This window comes from Geotrypetes seraphini, chromosome 1 (genome assembly GCF_902459505.1).
Source record: "Geotrypetes seraphini chromosome 1, aGeoSer1.1, whole genome shotgun sequence".
Classification (NCBI taxonomy): domain Eukaryota; kingdom Metazoa; phylum Chordata; class Amphibia; order Gymnophiona; family Dermophiidae; genus Geotrypetes; species Geotrypetes seraphini.
This window is the reverse complement of record NC_047084.1, coordinates 462,664,377-462,684,311: the sequence shown is the minus strand read 5'-3', so window position 1 is coordinate 462,684,311 and position 19,935 is coordinate 462,664,377. Positions and strand designations below refer to the sequence as shown.

The 19,935-nt window shown below is 44.3% G+C and overlaps 1 protein-coding gene across 4 annotated transcripts in view; it reads left to right on the top strand.

Moving 5' to 3' along the window:
• Window positions 1–19,935, top strand: part of PTPN18 (protein tyrosine phosphatase non-receptor type 18) — a 137,186-nt gene that overhangs the window by 86,577 nt on the left and 30,674 nt on the right. For all 4 annotated transcript variants that reach the window (XM_033923274.1, XM_033923267.1, XM_033923259.1 and 1 more), the window contains exons 10-11: window positions 1,664–1,741; window positions 2,034–2,123. In XM_033923274.1, the coding sequence (XP_033779165.1) occupies window positions 1,664–1,741; window positions 2,034–2,123 (168 nt within the window). The remainder of the gene's footprint in view (window positions 1–1,663; window positions 1,742–2,033; window positions 2,124–19,935) is intronic.

Genomic DNA, 19,935 nt, shown 5'->3' with positions numbered 1-19,935 from the left:
CCTGGAACAAACTTCCTGACTCAGTACATCAAGCTCCGTCCCTGGCAGTATTGAAATCCATCCTCAAAGCCCTTCTTGGAAGCCACTTTCAATCCCAAACTCCAACCCACCTGCTAAGCACCCATGACTGTCTTATTCCCTCTGCCATTCCCCACCCGAGTGCTGTGCATAGATGGACCTTTTTGTCCAGTTTGTCTGTCATCACTAGATTGTAAGCTCTTTGGAGCAGGGGCGGTCTCTTCCATGTTGTGGTGTACAGCACTATGTATACCTCTTAGCACTATAGGAATGTTAAGAAGTAGTACATATACTTGCACTCTCTTGCTCTTCAGTCACATGCATGCATTCTCTTCAAGTACACACATGCAAATAAGCACTCTTTAGACACACAGACACATATCCTTTCTTGCTTCTATTCTATACTATAATGCTTCTAGCATACCTAATCCCCACCATAGTAGGTTCAAGGTGGATAACAACTATTGCAAATACATATTTATCCCCCTCTGAAAGTTATCATTCTATAGCTTCATAGAAGTGTTTCAATAACTTCCAAAAAACTAATATAAGTAGGAGCAAGATGAACATTTAATGGTAAACGGTTCCAAATTTTCACCACGTAAAAATGAAAAGCCAAAACCAGTCAGGCAGAGGTCTTGCTGTTAAAAGAAGATCCTAGTCATAAAATTCAGGGAGCAAAAACCTCAGGAGCCTGGCCAAATAAAAATTTAAATGCCAAACAACAGATTTTGAACTAAACAAAATGCTATTCATCCACTCATTCAGTCAGTACTGCGCCCCTCCCCCCCAATCATGCAAAGTACTTGCATTTGTTGGCATTTCTTTTTCTCAGCCTGCAGTAGCAGCCCCCCCCCCCTCATACTTTTCCCCATTTCTGTTATATACGACTAGTACTACTGATGGTCTGATAATGTGAATAACATGAGAAAGGACCTAGCAAAGCTTGAAGAATAGTCTGAAATTTGGCAGCTAAGATTTAATGCTAAGAAATGCAAGGTCATGCATTTGGGCTGCAAAAACCCAAGGGAACAGCACAGTTTAGGGGGGTGAAGAGCTTTTGTGCATGAAAGAGGAGCAGGACTTGGGTAGCCAAACAGGTTGAAAAAGTGACGGCGAAAGCTAGAAGGATGCTAGGGTGCATAGGGAGAGAGGTATGGCCAATAGGAAAAAGGAGGTATTGATGCCCCTGTCTAAGACTCTGGTGAGACTTCATTTAGAATATTGTGTACAATTCTGGAGGCCGCAGCTTCAAAAAGGTATAAAAAGGATGAAGTCAATCCAGAGGAAGGCTACCAAAATGGTCGGTGGCTTACATCATAAGTCATATGGAGACAGACTTTAAAATCTCAATATGTATACTTTGGAAGAAAGGTGGGAGAGGAGAAATATGATAGAGATGTTTAAATACCTACGTGTCATAAATGTGCTTCTGCTGCTTCAGGACTTAAGGGAGGGAGGGAATTGAGATCTGGCAGACACTCCTTGTACGGTACTGTATTATACAGTAACTCTCAGGCAACCAGAAAAACAGTTTTCCGGCATCCACCGATCCCCATGGGTGCCAGATAACTGTATAACAAATGTAAACCTTTACCCTTTCTTTCCTAGTCTGCAGTGCTAATATGCCTCTTTTCTCTTGTAGAGGATACCCAGTAATTTCAGCATCTTTCAGATTGTTCTGGAAATGAGGAAGCAGAGACCGTCTGCAGTGCAGACTAAGGTAAAACACATTAAGTCTGCTGCCCCCTACAGCCTGTGCTCCTGTACCATTTGCCACAGCACCTTCTACTGACTGTGAGCTCCCCTTCAGTCATGTTAATTTTTTTGTGAAATTGGTAGCATTTTCTCTTTAATAATTTTCTTTTTTCATTTCTCTCTTCTTCCTGCTGTGTCACTTTTCTATCCTTTCCCCTCTCTCCCCATTTCTCCTTTCTTGTCTCCCGTTTTCCTTCTTTTTCTGCCTATTCCTCCATCTTTCTTTCTGTTCCTCTCGTTCTTCTTTTTATTTGTAGGAACAGTATGAATTTGTTTACCATGCCGTAGTCGAGATGTTTCGCAAGAAATTGTCAGACAGCAATGTGAATTATGAGAATCTCAAAGAGGTAACAATACATATGATGACCTACATACTTGTACTTGTACTTGTACTTGTTAATGTGTACATGCACACATTAACAATGATTGGTCGGTGGGACTTTTTTTGAGTTTTATACCTCATAGAGTCTCCGGATCTCTGAGCATATACCAGATCACTATCCCCCCCTTTTACAAAACCGTAGAACAGTTTTTAGCGCTGGCTGTGGTGGTAACAACTCTGACGCTCATAGGAATTCTATGATATATTTGAGTTTCTAGTCAAATTCAGAGTTAGCTTTGCTTACAGAAGAGTTTTCATGTATATGTATAGGCAGTCCCCGGGTCTCCGAGTTACATTTTTAAAACTATTCTTAAGTCAGATTTATATGTAGCTCAGAACTTGTAGATTTTAAGATTCTTGCTGCTTACCTCTGCTCCCAGCTGACAAAAGGGCCAACTGTCCCTACCAATGTTCCCTCTAAGGTACAGCATACACAACCACACATTGTTCTTAATGTGGCCATGCATCATTCCTGAACCTGCCGCAGGAGAAGTGTAGGGGAGCCTTTGCCACTGGAAATACTGCTCAGTGAAATTAAATGAAGCCCCAACCACATCCTTAAGTACGAGTCATACTTAAGTTGGTATCTGTAACTCGGGACTGCCTATATTTGGATTTTCCCTTCTTACATATTTAATTCAAGTTACCCCAGTCTTATCTAGTGCATTAACAATTAGACATACACATGTACACACAAAGGCAAATTTATTTACACCAAGGTTTGTCTTGGGGGCATTGTCAGCAGACTACAGTACAGGAAAATAGTACCAAAGCACAAAGAAGTCCAGAAGAATGTGTTCACAGAAAGTTTTCCTCAGTCAATAAATGCCCTTGACTGGGGAATGCAGTACCAGACATGGCCACATTTTGCCCATTTAAGCTGCTTCAAGGGTCAATGAAAATTTTATGACAAAATAATAAATATAGCACAAGTACCTAAGAACATAAGAATAGCTTTACTGGGTCAGACCAATGGTCCATCAAGCCCAGTAGCCCATTCTTACGGTGGCCAATCCAGATCACTAGTACCTGGCCAAAACCCAAAGAATAGCAATATTCCATGCTACCGATCCAGGCCAAGCAGTGGCTTCTCCCTTGTCTCTCTCAATAACAGACTATGGACTTTTCCTCCAGGAAATTGTCCAAACCTTTCTTAAAACCAGCTACGCTATCTGCTCTTACCACAACCTCTGGCAATACGTTCCAGAGCTTAATTATTTCCTGTAACTTCATTGAGTGTCCTCTAGTCCTTGTAATTTTTGATGGCGTAATAAATCGATCCACTTGTACCTGTTCTACTCCACTCAAGATTTTGTAGACTAGTATTCCAATGTATTATCTTAAAATCAGCACTTCATAGTTGTGGCATTCTTCTCGCATATAAAAGACCCTTAACTGCTATCACTACTATCATAAGATCTTCTTTGACTCCTGAAGCAGCCTGAATGGGCAAAACTTAGTTCCCCAGTCATAGCACATTGCCTCATTATTACATTACATTACATTAGTGATTTCTATTCCGCCAATACCTTGCGGTTCAAGGCGGATTACAAAAGAAGTTATCTGGCCATTTCCAGAGGAATTGAAAAGTAGTTTTGTGTGGCTGCAAAACTAGACTACCAACCCACCAATTTACTGATAACGACTCCAGACTACAAATCATTCAGAAAAGAAATAAAAACCATCCTATTCAAGAAATCCTTGAAGACAAATTAACACCACAAGACTTACCTCAATTCTCTGAAGCAACTCGCTCTACTCTTCAATTCCTCTGGAAATGGCCACATAACTTCTTTTATAATCCGCCTTGAACCGCAAGGTATTGGCGGAATAGAAATCACTAATTATAATTGTGCAATGTCTCCAAATGGACCAGTTTTACATAAACCATGACAATAATGAACCCTTCTAAGCCCAGCCAGAGTATGTGGAGTATGATATCAGTCTCTCAAATGTGCTGCTATCTCCTGCTGCATGCCAAAGAGAGCTTCTCTCTAGAGTTCATAAGATGTAGCATGTATAGGCAACTTATCCATTTGGAAATTCCTTTTAATTAAGCCTGTGGCTCCCACTAGAACCAGAAATGTTTCTGTGCTTTTCTGCCACATTTTCTTGATCTCTGACTGCATTTTTTGGCATTTAAGGCTCTTCACCCGATTCACAGAATAATCACTTGAATCCGACACCTCTATAATTGGTGTCAATCTGGTGTTTTTCTCATTTGCCACTATGTCCGGTTTTCCTGCATCCAGCTTTTTATTGGTTTGATTTAGGGGTAATTTCTCCAAATGGGTTAGTTTTTCACATATTATGATAGGAATGAACCTCACTTCTTAACCAGCTGAAGATAGTAGATTCTAGAGCAGTAGATTCTTCTCTATGTGAAGAGGATGGGCAAAACTTTTGAATGTCGGCAGCAGAGGTAGGAAGCCTATATATAGTCCCAGTGGAACCCAAATGGTTTGAGATTGCCGAATATCCCTAATGGATATACATGAGGTAGATTTGCATCCAAATGAAGCAGGAGGACTCAAGGTTGCCTGTTCTATCTGTCAGTTAACATTGATGTTATGATGAGCATATGGTATGATGTACGTCTAACTGTCTACCTCTGTCTGTCTATCTAGAATGTTGAAGGGGGAGGTAACAGGATTATGTACTGTACTTATCCCTTAGCTGTGAAAATAGTACTCTATTTTGCCACTAGATGGCACCTAGGTACCTTGAAAAATTTTTGCCATATTTCGGTGATGCTGTGACAGATTCTAAACGACATAAGTAATGTGTACAGCAGTCCTTTGTAATGTTATGCTATCACTCATATTCTCCAAAAACAGTACTTCATAACATATTCATTTATAATTTTTACTTATTCATTGGTCTTCAGAAGTGCCAGTATTAGCCAGTTGGTTTAAGTGGCCAAATACTATGTGGCACTAGCCTCCTCATCAGACCGTTATGTTTTATATAAAGTGCTTTAGTGCATTAGTGCTTCTATACTTCAATTCTTGAGTAAATAAATAAATAATCTTTCAATTTATCTTTTTTTCTGAATTTTCTGAGTTTTCCCTTTGCCAATAGTTATCGGGAAGGGACCTGTCATTCCGACATGTTTCGCCCGAAGGCTGTATCAGGATGGTGTGGAGCTAAACCAAAAGAGGGGACTTTTTCTTGATACAGCCTTCGGGCGAAACATGTCGGAATGACAGGTCCCTTCCCGATAACTATTGACAAAGGGAAAACTCAGAAAATGCAGAAAAAAGATAAGTTGAAAGATTATTTATTTATTTACTCAAGCACTAATGTACTAAAGCACTTTATATAAAACATAACGGTTTGATGAGGAGGCTAGTGCCACATAGTATTTGGCCACTCAAACCAATTGGCTAATACTGGCACTTCTGAAGACCAATGAATGAGTAAAAATTATAAATGAATGTGTTATGAAGTTCTGTTTGTGGAGAATACGAAATTCTAAATAACAGCATGTCACAAGAAGGTGGGAGGAACCTTATTATTAGAAAATGACACAGTGACAAAATTCATCACCGTTCCCATCCCCACAGACCGCCACAGGAATCCATCTCCATGTCATTCTTTAAGGAGAGAGGGAAGAATCTAGAGTATGAATGGGCACAGCCACTGACTCTCAACCCTTGCATTGAAGAATGCTGATGTAGAAGAACTAAGGTTGAGATGGACACTAAAGAATGACAGTCTCTGGTATCCAGAGCAGATATTGTGATGTCATAATGCCTCATTCCACCAATGCCCAAGAGCCAACCTCATCAGTGATGTCACAATGGGTTCATACTTGGCTCACATAAGAATCAGAGTATGAATGGGCACAGCCGCTGACCCTCAAGCCTTGCATTGAAGAATGCTGGTGTAGAAGGACTGAGGTTGAGATAGACACTAAAGAATGACACGAGATAGTTTCTTGCAGATATCCGCGGGGATGGGAACAGTGATGAATTTTGTCACCGTATCATTTTCTACTTACTATCTCAATTAGAAGGATTCTGAGTTGGAACTGTGCTCTGTGTTACATGCCCCTACCCCCACCTGCTAAGCCACAGCCACCTCAGGGGAGTTATTCTCTTTTTGCTAGCTCAGAATGTATGCTCCCTTCCACTGCCTCTGATCTCCCAGTGAAGCTCTTCTCACAGCACTGATGAAACTGGCCTTTCTTGGCCTCTGGGTTACAGTTATGGAATGTGATTCCAAAAGAAGAGCATCAGTTAAAAAAAATTGTGACCTTTTGGGAAATGATCAAGATCTGTTTTCCCTATGACAAAGTGTTGTTGGTTTTTTTTTATATCTCTTTATTAAAAACAAGCAGTACAACTTCAAAAGAATTTCATAACACATATGGAGACAGAATATGTTGGTTATTACATACTTTGCCCCATTAAGCAATATAATGAGGTTGATATTCAAAGCGATTTAAACAGGAAAGAGCCTCTCCTGCCTGCTTAAGAAAATAAGAGCTGCCATACTGGGATAGACTGCAGGTCCATGAATCCCAGTATCCTGCTTCTAACAGTGGCCAACCTAGGTCACAAGTAACTGGCAAAATCTCAGAGTAAAACATATTTTATGCTACATATCCTAGGAATAAGCAGTGTATTTCCCCACATCTATCTTAATAATGGCTTATGTACTTCCCTTTTAGGAAGTTAGTCAAATCTTTTTTGAACCCTGCTAAACTAACTGCTTTCACCACATTCTCTGACAATGAATTCCAGAGTTTAATTACATGTTGAGTGAATAAATATTTTCTCTTCTATTTTATTTTAAATCTATTACTTAGTAGCTTCAATGCATGCCCCCTAGTCCTAGTATTTTTGCAAAGAGTAAAGAAGTGACTCACATCTACATTTCTCCAGGCTGAAGAGCCCTAGGTGCTTTAGCCTTTCCTCACAGGAAAGTAATCCACTCATGGGAAAGCAGGAGCAGCATGGGTTTAAACCCATAACCTCAGGGTGCTGAGGCTGTAGCTTTAACCACTTTAACACACTCTCTTTGTAGGTTATATCAAACTCTGCAATAGAGTAGACACCACTGATGGTGTGCATAACATGAGGAAGGACCTAGTGAAGTTTGAAGAATGGCCTAAAATTTGGCAGCTAAGATATAATGCTAAGAAATTCAAGGTCTTACTTTTGGACTGCAAAAACCTGAGGAAACAGTACGGTTTAAGGGGTGAAGAACTTTTGTGCATGAAAGAGGAGCGGAACTTGGTTGTGGTAGTTTGTGATGATCTTAAGTTGGCCAAACAGGTTGAAAAGGCACTGGCAAAAGCTAGAAGGATGCTAGAGTGCATAGGGAGAGGTATGACCAGTAGGAAAAAGGAGGTACTGATGCATTTGTATAAGTCTTATTTAGACTATTGTGTACAATTCTGGAGACCGTACTTTCAAAAAGATATAAAAAGGATGGAGTTGGTCCAGAGGAAGGCTACTAAAATGTTCAGTGGTATTCATCATAAGGCGTATGGGGATAGACTTAAAGATTTCAATGTTTATACTTTGGAGTAAAGGTGGGAGAGGAGAGATATGATAGGGACATTTAAATACCTACATGGCATAAATGTGCATGAGGCGAGTCTCATTGAAAGGAAGCTCCAGAATGAGAGGGCATAGGATGAAGTTAAGAGGTGATAGGCTCAGGAGTAATCTAAGGAAATACTTTTATAAAGAAAGAGTGGTAATTGCGTGGAGACAATGGCTGTATCTGAATTCAAGAAAGCGTGGGACAGGCACGTGGGATCTCTTAAGGAGAGAAGGAGATAGTAGATGCTACAGATGGGCAGATTGGATGGACTATTTGGTCTTTATCTGCCATCATGTTTCTATGTTACAAGACTGCATTTGGGGTGTGTCATGGGTAGAGAATGACATGGGGACTATTTACCGCAGTAAACAGTGGTCACCGTTGTAAATCCGCAGTAATGGGGACATTAGCAACTGTTTACTGCAGGAATGGGGACAAGACCTTTCACCACCCCGTGGAAGCAGTGAAAAGTTTTGCTCCTGTGGTAAAAAAATTGCGCCCATGTCAGACTCGGCATCTCCTCCCCAGCTCCTCATGGCCCTATTTTACCTTCAGGAGCCAGCCATGCCATGATGAAGACAGAAGGAACCCAAAACCAAAGCCTGAGACCAATGTGATTTGAATAATAAAATTACCAGACAACAAAAGGTTGAAATTTTTTAAATATATTTTGTGATTAGAATATTTCAGATTTGAAATATGTATCCTTCTAGAGCTGGTATTAGACATAACTAGGGACCGCAAAGTCCAGGCTGTGCTTCTTTAGCTTCCAGCTGGCTTAGGGCTCTCTCTCTGACCAGGGGGCAGTTGTCCTAGTTGCCCTCCCCTAACACTATTCCTGCCATGTGTGTCTGAAGTATTCTGTTAGCTTGATTTTGCTATGTAGCATTCCGTAGTAATTTGGTTTGTTCAGTTTTCACAATAGTGGAGGGGATATTTGTGAAAGGGAGGGGAGACAGGGATTTTGTTGATCCTTGTTCTGTATTATTTGTGTTTATAAAATGACAATTGTACAAAATAGTCTCTTTTTATAATTTAATAAAATAAGTTCAGTATAAAATCATAACTATTCGAGGCTTGTGTGGGTGGGATCTGACAGTTTGCAGGGCGGGGACGAGGACTGAGCTCATGGGGATGGGGCAAGGACTGAGCTCATGGGGACGGGGAAGGGACAGGGACTGAGCTCATGGGGATGGGGACGAGCTCATGGGGACGGGGCGGGAACGGTGATAAGTTTTTTCCCCGTGTCATTCTCTAGTCATGGCTCCTGTTAGCCTCAGGCTCATCTCAGGACTTTTGAACCAAAAGACTGTTCCTTGTTTGCCTGGCCCTGTGAAGTAACAGGGTGCAGGATTTTCCTTTTGATTTAATAAAGAGTTTTCCTGTACCTTTACCTTTTGTGCTTGTGTTTGGCTGTTCATGCTCAGGCCCAATCCCAAACCCAGCTTGCGTTTTGACACCACTCTTAAGCGTTATTCCCACCAGTAGCACAGCAAAACACACAGTCACAAACCAAGCAGCTTGGAAAGGCACATATGTGAAGACAGTCAGAAGCATATGAAAGCAGAGACTGAAAATCACACTTGAAAGGCAGAAGCAACTTATATTAATACATTAACAGGCCCAAAGCAAGATAAGTTAGTCTAATGCTGCCGTGGCTGTCATCTGTTTGGTAGCGCATCTATTCTTTTTTTTTTTTAAATAAAGTTTTTATTGAAATAAATTTTCCAAATACAAAAACATTACAGCAAGTTCAGTAATAGAACAGACAATGTAAAGTCATCCTTGTGGTTTCTTCAAGGAGACTTAAAGATATAAATTGAGACCAAAAACAGAAAAAGCAACCTCCCCCCAAGCACTCAAGTGAAAAGAATTCAGCAGAGCAGTGGCGTACTAAGGGGGGGGGGGGGGGGGCGGTCCGCCCCGGGTGCCAGCCATGAGGGGGTGTTCCCGGCCTTGCCGTTCATTCCCCCCCCACCCCCGAAGGACCGCTCGCCCCACTGACCTTCCTGCACCACCTGTGAAGCAGCCCGCAGCAGGATCGCGACTTCAGCGATACCTGAGCTGCTTGGGCGCTGCTTCCTGCGCCGCGGTCCCGCCCCTCCTCTGACGTCAGAGGAGGGGCGGGAACGCGGCGCAGGAAGCAGCGCCTAAGCAGCTCAGGTATCGCTGAAGTCGCGATCCTGCTGCGGGCTGCTTCACAGGTGGTGCAGGAAGGTCAGTGGGGCGAGCGGTCCTTCGGGGGTGGTGGGAGGGGGACTGAACGGCAAGGCCGGGAGCATAGGTAGTGCTGCTTCATAGTGGTGCGGGGAGGCCAGGGGTGAGCGGTCCTTCGGGGTGGGGCTGGCGGGCAGGCAGGCAGGCTTTCAAGGAGGAGGGGGGTGACAGACAGGCAGGAAGGCCTTCAAGGGGGGACAGGCCTTCAAGGGGTGGGGCAGGCAGGCCTTCAAGGGGGGGACAGGCCTTTGGGGGTGTGTGCAGACCTTCAAGGGGGAGGGACAGGCCTTCAAGGGGGGGCAGGCAGGCCTTCAAGGGGGGGACAGGTCTACAAGGGGGTGGGACAAACCTACAAGGGGGTGGGACAGGCCTTCAAGGGGGGAACATGCCTTGGGGGGGTGCAGGCCTTCGGGGGGGGTGCAGACCTTCAAGGGGGTGCAGGCCTTCAAGGGGGGGACAGGAAGGCAGGCCTACAAGGGGGGGACAGGCCTACAAGGGGGGAGGACAGGCCTTCGGGGGGGTGCAGGCCTTCGGGGGGGGTGCAGACCTTCAAGGGGGGGGACAGGCCTTCAAGGGGGGGGACAGGCCTACAAGGGGGGGGACAGGCCTACAAGGGGGGGGGGACAGGCCTTCAAGGAGGTGGGACAGGCCTTCAAGGGTGGTGCAGGCCTTCAAGGGGGGACAGGCAGACCTTTAAGGGGGGACAGGCCTTTGGGGGGACCCTGGTTTAGAAGTACACGGAGGGAAGGGGGTGTTTAAAGAGACGTGCATATGCCAAACTTTGGGGGGGAGGAAGAAATAATGGGTCTGAAAATAGAGGAGAGGGAGAGAGATGATGGACCATGGGATTTAGGGAGGGAAGGAACAGAAAGGGAGAGAAATTGGACACAAGGGATGGTGTGGAGGAGGGATAGAGATACTGGATAGGAGGGTAATTGGGAAAAGAAAGGGAGAGATGGTGGACTCGGGTGGTGGGGAAGGAGGGAGAGATGCCGGATGAAAGGGTAGTTAAGAAAAGGTGGATCTGTGGAGGGAGATGAAAAAAAGGAAAGATACCAGACTTCCTGGGGAGGGAAGGGAAATGGAAAGGGAGGACAGAGTTGGCAGATGGATGGTTAGCATGCAGAAAGAAGAAAGAAGGAGACCCCAAGTTATCAGAAGAAAACCAGAGCCTTGGACCAACAAGATTTGAAATATAACCAGACAACAAAAGGTAGAAAAATTAATTTTATTTTCTGTTTTGTGATTATAATATGTCAGATTTGAAATGTGTATCCTGCCAGAGCTGGTGTTGGACTGCAAACGTGAGCTAGGATTTAACAGAGAGAGGAAAAGTCCTTTTTGTTTCTTTATTTTATTTACACCACAGCGCCAGTGTGGTTAGGAGAAGCCAAAGGGGGTGAAAAAGCTATAAAACCCACCAGGAGTTTTGAAAAAAATCACCCAACTGGGCAGGAAAATCGAATTGAAAAACCAATTCAATAGGCTGAATCGAATCAAAATTTTTTTTCCTGAATCTGGCAGCATTAGTTTGCGCTACTGTCTTAGACTTTAGGACCTGGGATTGGGGAGAGATGGCATCCTCAGTACTTTATAATGCAAGTGAAACGAGGATTTGGTCAGACTTTTGAAGGGTCTGCAGAAAAAAAATATTGTATGGGCCGGGGACATGAGACAGCAGGAAATGGGAACTTTTCTTCCTTCTATTTTTGTGAATGGAAAGGCTGAGGATGTCAGAGAGTTCAGTTAAAATATGTGCTTTATAAGAAAATATAATAATGTGTTTTATAAAGTTTATAGCATAGCTGGCCTACCCAGTGAGGTGTTCCTAGTGGTGGTGGTGGCAGCGTGTCAATGTGTTGAGAGGAAGAGGTGGTCTGGGAAATTCTGCTGTGCAAACTCCGGGCCCATTTCCACCCCCCAGTTAGTCCACTCCACTCAACTGGTTCACACACTGAGTGGGTCTTTGGATGTTGTTTTGGGATCTCTTCCAGTGGTTTATCAGTATCTCCTTCTGGTCCAAGGAAGGAAACTTTGTTATCCTTAGCATTGACCTACAGAATATGTTTGTAATAGCGCTGCTTGTGTGGCATTAGGCTATGTAGTGATCGAAAGAAAAAAACAGACCTTTGCACATTTTTGCACTATATGGTGGGTGTATGAGGAGATTCACATTTCCTGCACAGCTAAGTCCATGTGAAGTTACCTTGTGCTGTATTTGACATCTAGCAAGGTCTCTGTTTGAAAGGAAAGATCTGAACTTAAAAATGAAGTGGCCAGAAGTTATGGTAAAAGCAGATAGTGTAGCTGGTTTTAAGAAAGATTTGGACAAATTCCTGGAGGAAAAGTCCATAATCTGTTATTAAGACATGGGGGAAGTGTCTGCTTGCCCTGGATCGGTAGCATGGAATGTTGCTACTCTTTGGATTTTGACCAGGTATTAGTGTCCTGGATTGGCTACCATGAGAATGGGCTACTGGGCATGATGGACCATTGGTCTGACCCAGTTAGGCTATTCTTATGTTATGTTCTCATCTGTAGGGGCCTTTGTTTTCACTTCTTATTTTAATGTATTTTTTTTCTGGGAACTTATCAGTGTTTTTTTATAATGGGAACAAAAATGGAAGAGAATTAATGTGTGTGGGATGAGGGGGTAACTAATTTCTTCAGCTAAATAATTCAATCCACCTCAACCAGACATAGGAGAACTCATGCACCATTCACACACCCTCCAACCAAAAACGTCAAAAGAAAAAAACTGTTCGACAACCTCCTAGCCAATCGATCTGCAACACTCGACCCCCAACTCTACAACCTATTGACCTCGACCACAGACTACAAAACCATCAAAAAAGAAATAAAAACCCTTCTATTCAAAAAACACATAAAACCGAACTAACACAATCAGAACTGTCCCAAGCATCACCTGCAACTACTCCATATGTACTTCTGATGTCATGACAATTCAGACATAATTTATGTTATGTTATGTTTGGAATATAAGAAAATTTTCACTGCCTGTTTCTATTCTGACCATTTATTCCGTTTCATGGTCATTACAAAAAAATATTTTTTTACATGGGGGGGGTGTCAAAAAATGATGGGCCCCGGGTGCCACATACCCTAGGTATGCCACTGCAGCAGAGTACTACGGGCTCTGTGTGACAAACATAAGAACATAAGATTTGCTGGGTCAGACCAGTGGTCCATCGTGCCCAGCCGTCCGCTCACGCGGCGGCCCTTAGGTCAAAGACCAGTGCCCTATTTAAGTTTAGCCTTACTTGCGTATGTTCTGTTCCAGTAGGAACTTATCCAACCTTGTCTTGAATCCCTGAAGGGTGCTTTCCCCTTTAACAGCCTCCGGAAGAGCGTTCCAGGTTTCTACTACTCTCTGAGTGAAGAACTTCCTTACATTTGTACGGAATCTTTTACCTTCTAACTTTAACGAGTGTCCTCTCGTTCTCTTCACCTTGGAGAGGGTGAACAATCTCTCTTTCTTCACTGTCAATTTCCTTCAATATCTTGAATGTTTCGATCATGTCCCCTCTCAGGCTCCTCTTTTCAAAGGAGAAGAGGCCCAGTTTCTCTAGCCTCTCGTACAGCAACTCCCCTAGTCCCTTAACCATTTTCGTCGCTCTTCTCTGGACCCTTTCGAGTAGTACTATGTCCATTTTCATGTACGGTGAGCAGTGTTGGACACAGTATTCCAGGTGGGGGTGTACCATGGCCCAGTATAACGGCATGATAACCTTTTCAGATCTGTTTGTGATCCCTTTCTTAATCATTCCTAGTATTCTGTTCGCCCTTTTCATAGCCGCCGCACATTGTGCGGACTGTTTCAGTGACTTGTCTACAAGTACTCCCAAGTCTCTTTCCTAGGGGCTCTTTCCGAGTATAGCACCGGACATCCTGTATTTGTGCATATGATTTTTGTTACTGACATGCATCATCTTGCACTTATCCATGTTGAACCTCATTTGCCATTTCGTGGCCCATTCCTCAAGCGTATTTATATCTTTTTGTAGATCTTCGCAATCCTTCTGCATCCTCACTACTCTGAATAACTTTGTATCATCCGCAAATTTATTCACCTCACTTGTCGTGCCAATTTCTAGGTCGTTTATAAATATGTTGAAGAGCACCGAACCCTGCGGCACTTCACTCGTGAAGCTTTTTCAGTCCGAGTATTGTCCATTCACCCCCCCCTCTCTGTTTCCTATCCGCCAACCAATTTTTAATCCACGTGAGTATATCACCCTCGATTCCATGGCTCGCAATTTGTCGAAGTAGACGTTCATCCTAGACAGGGGCCCAGATGACTTTAAACATTCTCCATTGACTTGGGGTACCCCTTTTTACATCCAAGTATTCTAATTTTAACAATGTAAACATTTCATTTCTCCAGAGAGTGATAGTAGGAGTTTCAGATTGTCTCCACAGTAAAAGAATACATTTTCTGGCCATTAAAGAAGCTTTTGGCAGCAACAAATTCACCCCACCCCCCTTATCAGTCCCAGAGAATGAACCTGGGGAAAAAAGCAGAACATCCGCCCTCAAGGAGATCCTCTTATGCAAAATGGTCTATAAATATAATCCATCAAAAGACTAAAATCTTTGTATCCTCCCATATAACCAAAACATGAAGCAGATCAGCAGGAGTAGATTGATATTTAGGACACTGAGCATGAGAAGCAAAGCCAGAAACATAGGCATGAAATGAAGATATATCTAATCTAATCTAATCCTTAGGTTTATATACCGCATCATCTCCACGTTCATAGAGCTCGACGCGGTTTACAGTAGGAGAAATAGGAAGGAACTACAACAGAGGGTTGGAGGTAGAAGTGTGAAGAAAATTTAGAGGACTTGGGATGCCAAGATATAAGAGTTTCCTTGATTCCTAAGTTGGAGGGAGACTTACATTTTTTGAGCAAAGCCAGGTAGAGTAGGAGGAATTTATAGTGCTGCTCTTGGAGAGCAACTGATCGGGCCAGATTTTTAAGATGTTTCATAAAACAACGTAATCTCCCGAGATCTGATCCTGAGGAGGAAGGTCTCGAGTCCAAACTTCCGCCAAAGCCTCATAATCCCAAGGGGCACTAAACTGCTCAAATGGACTTTATAGAAATATAAGCTGGCTTTAGTTTGGCAAGATAAAGTAAGAGTTTCCCATACCATGTCAGCTATGTCCTCATTCAGGGTGTTGGCGTCCAAAGACTGAATATAGTGTTGAGACCATGGAGCCAGTCCCTCTCTTGTAAGTGTCCCACAACTGTGCATCTACTCTTATTGAGCATTCCCTGTCACTGCATCAGCTTCCTTCTGATAGATGGTGCAATAGATTCCAAAGACGTTGGTGGTACAGGTACCAACTTTTCATAGGTAGGTTAGGGCCATCATGGTTTGGTAAGTTTGCTATATAGGTTTTAAGTCACTTTTTGCAGGATTTTGTGTTATTTTGCAAAGCTTCTGGCCCAGTTTGAAAACAGGCCCCTGATACCCAAAATAAAAATGCTCAAGACCTATTGTTTCCACATCCTGTGGAGTCACTACAAAAACAGAAACCCATCTGCTTTAAACAGTATCTCGCATTGGAAGGCACACCTGCTGTTCCTGATGTGATAATCCCAATTTGAATACTTTTTGTATAGCAGATGTAAGGGGGATAGCTCTTTTGTTGGGAAATATGGAGTTTTGATATAGAACTGGAGGTCTATGTGCTCACAGTTCGCGAAGGGCCTGCTGGACCTGCCTTTTGACAACGGAAGCTGGAAATCTCTCCTGCATATATTGGTGATTTGGTTGTTGCTTAGAGCTGATAGGCCTGGAAGCTTGGTAGCGGTAGGCAGCAGTGGCAACAGCAGAAAGGATGGAAGTAAGGATGTTGAAGGAGAAATGCCAAACAGGTGGGTTGGAGAAAGTGGAGCTAGTAGAGGAAATGTTGTACCAGAGGAGGGGAGAGAGAATGAGTGATACTGGGAAGATGGAGAGAAGGGGCATTGCTGGGGAGGGAAAAGAAGAGAAAAAGGAGATGCTGAATGGGAGGAGGAGAGTGAAGAGAAGAATGCAAAATGTGGCAGGTGAGGGGAGGGAAGAGGGCATTGATTTATTCATTGAACAGGAACACCAGAAAACTTAGCATTAGCCTTGACTTCCTGCTAGTCCAGTACCGAGGCCTACACAGAGCTCTGTCCAGTGGTGTAGTAAGGGGGGGCGGACCACCCCGTGCACCATCTTGGTGGGGGCACTGGCACATCTCCGCCGCCACGCCTTCCCTTTCCAGTCCCCCCATACCTCTTTAAAATCTTCACCAGCGCGAGCAACTACTTTAGCCTTCTGCTTGCGCTGGCCTGGCTCTCTCTGAAATAACTTCCGGGTCACGGGGCCGGGAAGTGACGTCAGAGGGAAAGCCAATGCCAGTGTGAGCAGCAGGCCGGAGAAGCTGCTCATGCTGGTGAAGGAGTACGTGAGTGTGGGGGGGAGAGAAGGATGCGGGAGTGGGTGGCACAGAAGGAACGGGAGGATGGAGAGGAGAGCACGGGAGGGTGCCACCACCCTGGGTACCTCTTACCCTCACTGCGCCACAAGCTCTGTCAATGCATCTCACTCCTACCCTGCAGAACTTCATGCCATTCTAATACCCAAACCCACTTACACAGCTCTGCCAATGTACCTCAGTCCTGCCTGCAGCACCCCTTCTTGTACTGAGACCCTCATAAACACAGCTCTGTTAATGCATCTCATTCCCATGCTGCAGTACCCTTTGTTATTCTATATTTAGTAGGAAGGTTGCCACACTCTCCCCTCCTGGCTTGCCTTGCAGAAGCCACTGTTCAGATCTACCCCACTTCCTGCGGTTAACATGGGCTCTGCTCATACATCCTGATCCATTTCACAACCTCAGCATCTGGTTTCCTGTTTTATTTTATTCTTCTATGTGTTTTATATTTTTTATTTCAAGCATGCTGAAGATAATGTAGAGCAGGGGTGCCCACACTTTTTGGGCTTGCGAGCTACTTTTTAAATGACCAAGTCAAAATGATCTACCAACAATAAAATTTAAAAAAAACACAAAGCACACTGTATGCATAGAAAATGTTAATCATCATTCCTATTCCAGGGTTTTTCAAAGAGGTCAAAGCAGATGACTCTATGCACTATCACCTCAGTAACAACCATACAAAAATAGACAAATATACCCCCCTCCCTTTTTACTAAACCACGATAGCAGTTTCTAGCGCAGGAAGCTGCGCTGAATGCCCAGCGCTGCTCGACACTCATAGGCTCCCTGCGCTAAAAACCTCTGTTGCGGTTTAGTAAAAGGGGACCTTAGTGTAAAATATAGACAGCAGATATAAATTCAGACACATTTTGATCACTAAATTTAAAATAAAATCATTTTCCCTACCTTGTCTGGTGATTTCATGAGTCTCTGGTTGTACTTTCTTCTTCTGACTGTGCATACAATCTTTCTTCCTTTCTTTTAGCCTGTATGCTTCCTCTCCTCCAGACCTCATTCCTTCCCCCAACTTTTCCTTCCTCTTCCCTGACCTTTCTTTCTCTCTGCCTCCCTTTCATTTTTTTCTGTTTCTCTTCTTTCCTTCTGTCTCCCTGCCTGCCCTTTTTCTTTCTTTCTCCCTGCCCTCCCCCAAACCACTGCCACTGCCATTACCATCGGGGACCAGGACCCAAACGCCACCAATAACAGGCCCCAAGCTCTCCCTGCTTCGGCCAACCAGCATTCCTCTCCCCGACATCAATTCTGCCGTCGGGAAGAGGAAGGCTGATCAGCCCAAGATCGTGATCAACCTAATGGGGGAAATGCTGCCGGGTCCTGCCTTCGCGGAAACAGAAAGTAGGCAGGACCCGGCAGGAAGAAGAACAAATGCTTCACTAACCTATCTCCCGCATTAGCCCGTAGCGAACGCTTGCTTCAGGGCTCTCAACATGTGCGTGCCGGCTTCCCTTCTCCCCCCCTCCCCGACATAACTTCCGGTTTCGGAGGGAAGAGAAGAGAAGCCGGCACGCACACGTTAGAGCCCGGAGCATAAGTTGCTATGGGCTGAAATCTCCAAGCCGGTTTTTTTTTTTGGGGGGGGGGTTTAATGTTCAGCAGCGGCAGATGACACCTGGGCGGACCGCCCAGCTAAAAGGCCCTAGGGAGAACACTGGAGAGAAAGGCTGATCGGCCCGTAGATCAGGCCGGCAACACGAGTCTATCACAGAGCCCGGGATGGGCTCTGCGATCGACTCGCGTTGCCTTCCTGAGCTACTGGTCGATCGCGATCGACGCGTTGGGCACCCATGATGTAGAGAGACAAGAAGTGCAAAAGCAAATGACTAGTCAATGAAACAAAGGAAAAATGAAGAAAAATATGTGGAACGAGAAGTGTGACCACTGACAGTGTTTTCCTTTTTAGCAAGTTCTACGAAAGGTGGCCCAAATACTTCAACAAATAAAGGATTTTCACAGCATCCCAAACACTCTCTAAGAAAAGCCAAAATGCTATCATCTGCTCAAGTAAAAAATTAAAACACAAGAATAAACTGAGGCTTTATTGAAAAATCAAATTAAGCTGTAAACACAGTCCATCTCCCCACTCCCAAAAATGCTCTCAATAGAAGGCCCACAATTCATTTAAACAAGTGGAAAAATACACGCTTAAAGGTAGAGTCAAGAAAGAGCACCATAAATTAGGTGCAAAAAATATGACGGCTAAACGCCAATTCTGTAACGGCTATTGTGCACAAAACAGCGTAATAAACATGCGGAAAGCCTAACGTCAGGCCATGTGAAAGGCTGGAGTAAATGATTGCATATGTAAGTCATAGTATTCTATAACTTACACATGCAACTGCGTGTGCATGTCCCCTTTGTAGGAGTGGTCTAGTGGTTTGAACCACTGCCTCAGTACCATGAGGTTGTGAGTTGGATTCCAGCCTGCTCCCTGGGACTCTGGGCAAGCCACTTAACCCTCCTTTGCCACAGTTTGATTGTGAGCCTGTCGGAACAGATAGGGAAAATATTTAAGAGTACATGATTACTATTCAATATACTGTAAACCGCTTTGGGTGAATCTCTTTGTGAAAAAGTTAGTTAATAAATCCCAATAAATAAATAGTATTTACGTGCTAAGTCTTATAGAATAATACCTACATGCAATTACACACATAACTAACTACACATTAGTGCCAATAAATGCCATTTAAAGACTATTATTGGTACTTAAGGCAAATTGCCGCCTAATTTAACAAATTAGATGCCCAGCTGGCACTATTCTATAGTTTGCTTGCCCAAAGTTATACGCTAGAATCTGGGGGCTAAAGTGTAACAAAATAGCAAGTTTTCTGTTTCTACATTCACAACTCATGCCCATCTGTTTGGGAGCTAGGTGTAAAAATACATGGTAGAATGTCTCTTGTTAGGATTTCTCATTGTGTGCCTGTGACAGGGTGAGGTTCCTGTCATGAGGCAGCAGAGGGAGCCTGAGCAGTGGTGTGTGCAACTCATTTGCATAAAGATATTGCAAAAGCTGCTGGGAGCTGTCTATTCATCCTGAGTGATTTAGGGTGCTGTAAAGGAGAGCTCAAGCACAGTGAGCTGAGAAAAGCAGGAGCTCTTTTGGGAACTTGGGTGACCCTGGGGCTGGCTGGCTGGCTGGCTGGCTGGCTGGCTGGCTGGCTGGCTGGCTGGCTGGCTGGCTGGCTGGCTGGCTGGCTGGCTGGCTGGCTGGCTGGCTGGCTGGCTGGCTGGCTGGCTGGCTGGCTGGCTGGCTGGCTGGCTGGCTGGCTGGCTGGCTGGCTGGCTGGCTGGCTGGCTGGCTGGCTGGCTGGCTGGCTGGCTGGCTGGCTGGCTGGCTGGCTGGCTGGCTGGCTGGCTGGCTGGCTGGCTGGCTGGCTGGCTGGCTGGCTGGCTGGCTGGCTGGCTGGCTGGCTGGCTGGCTTTGGCCTAACTTTTGGTAAGCCCTTGCTACCAGTGCAGTAGAGGAGTTGTCCAGTGTTAA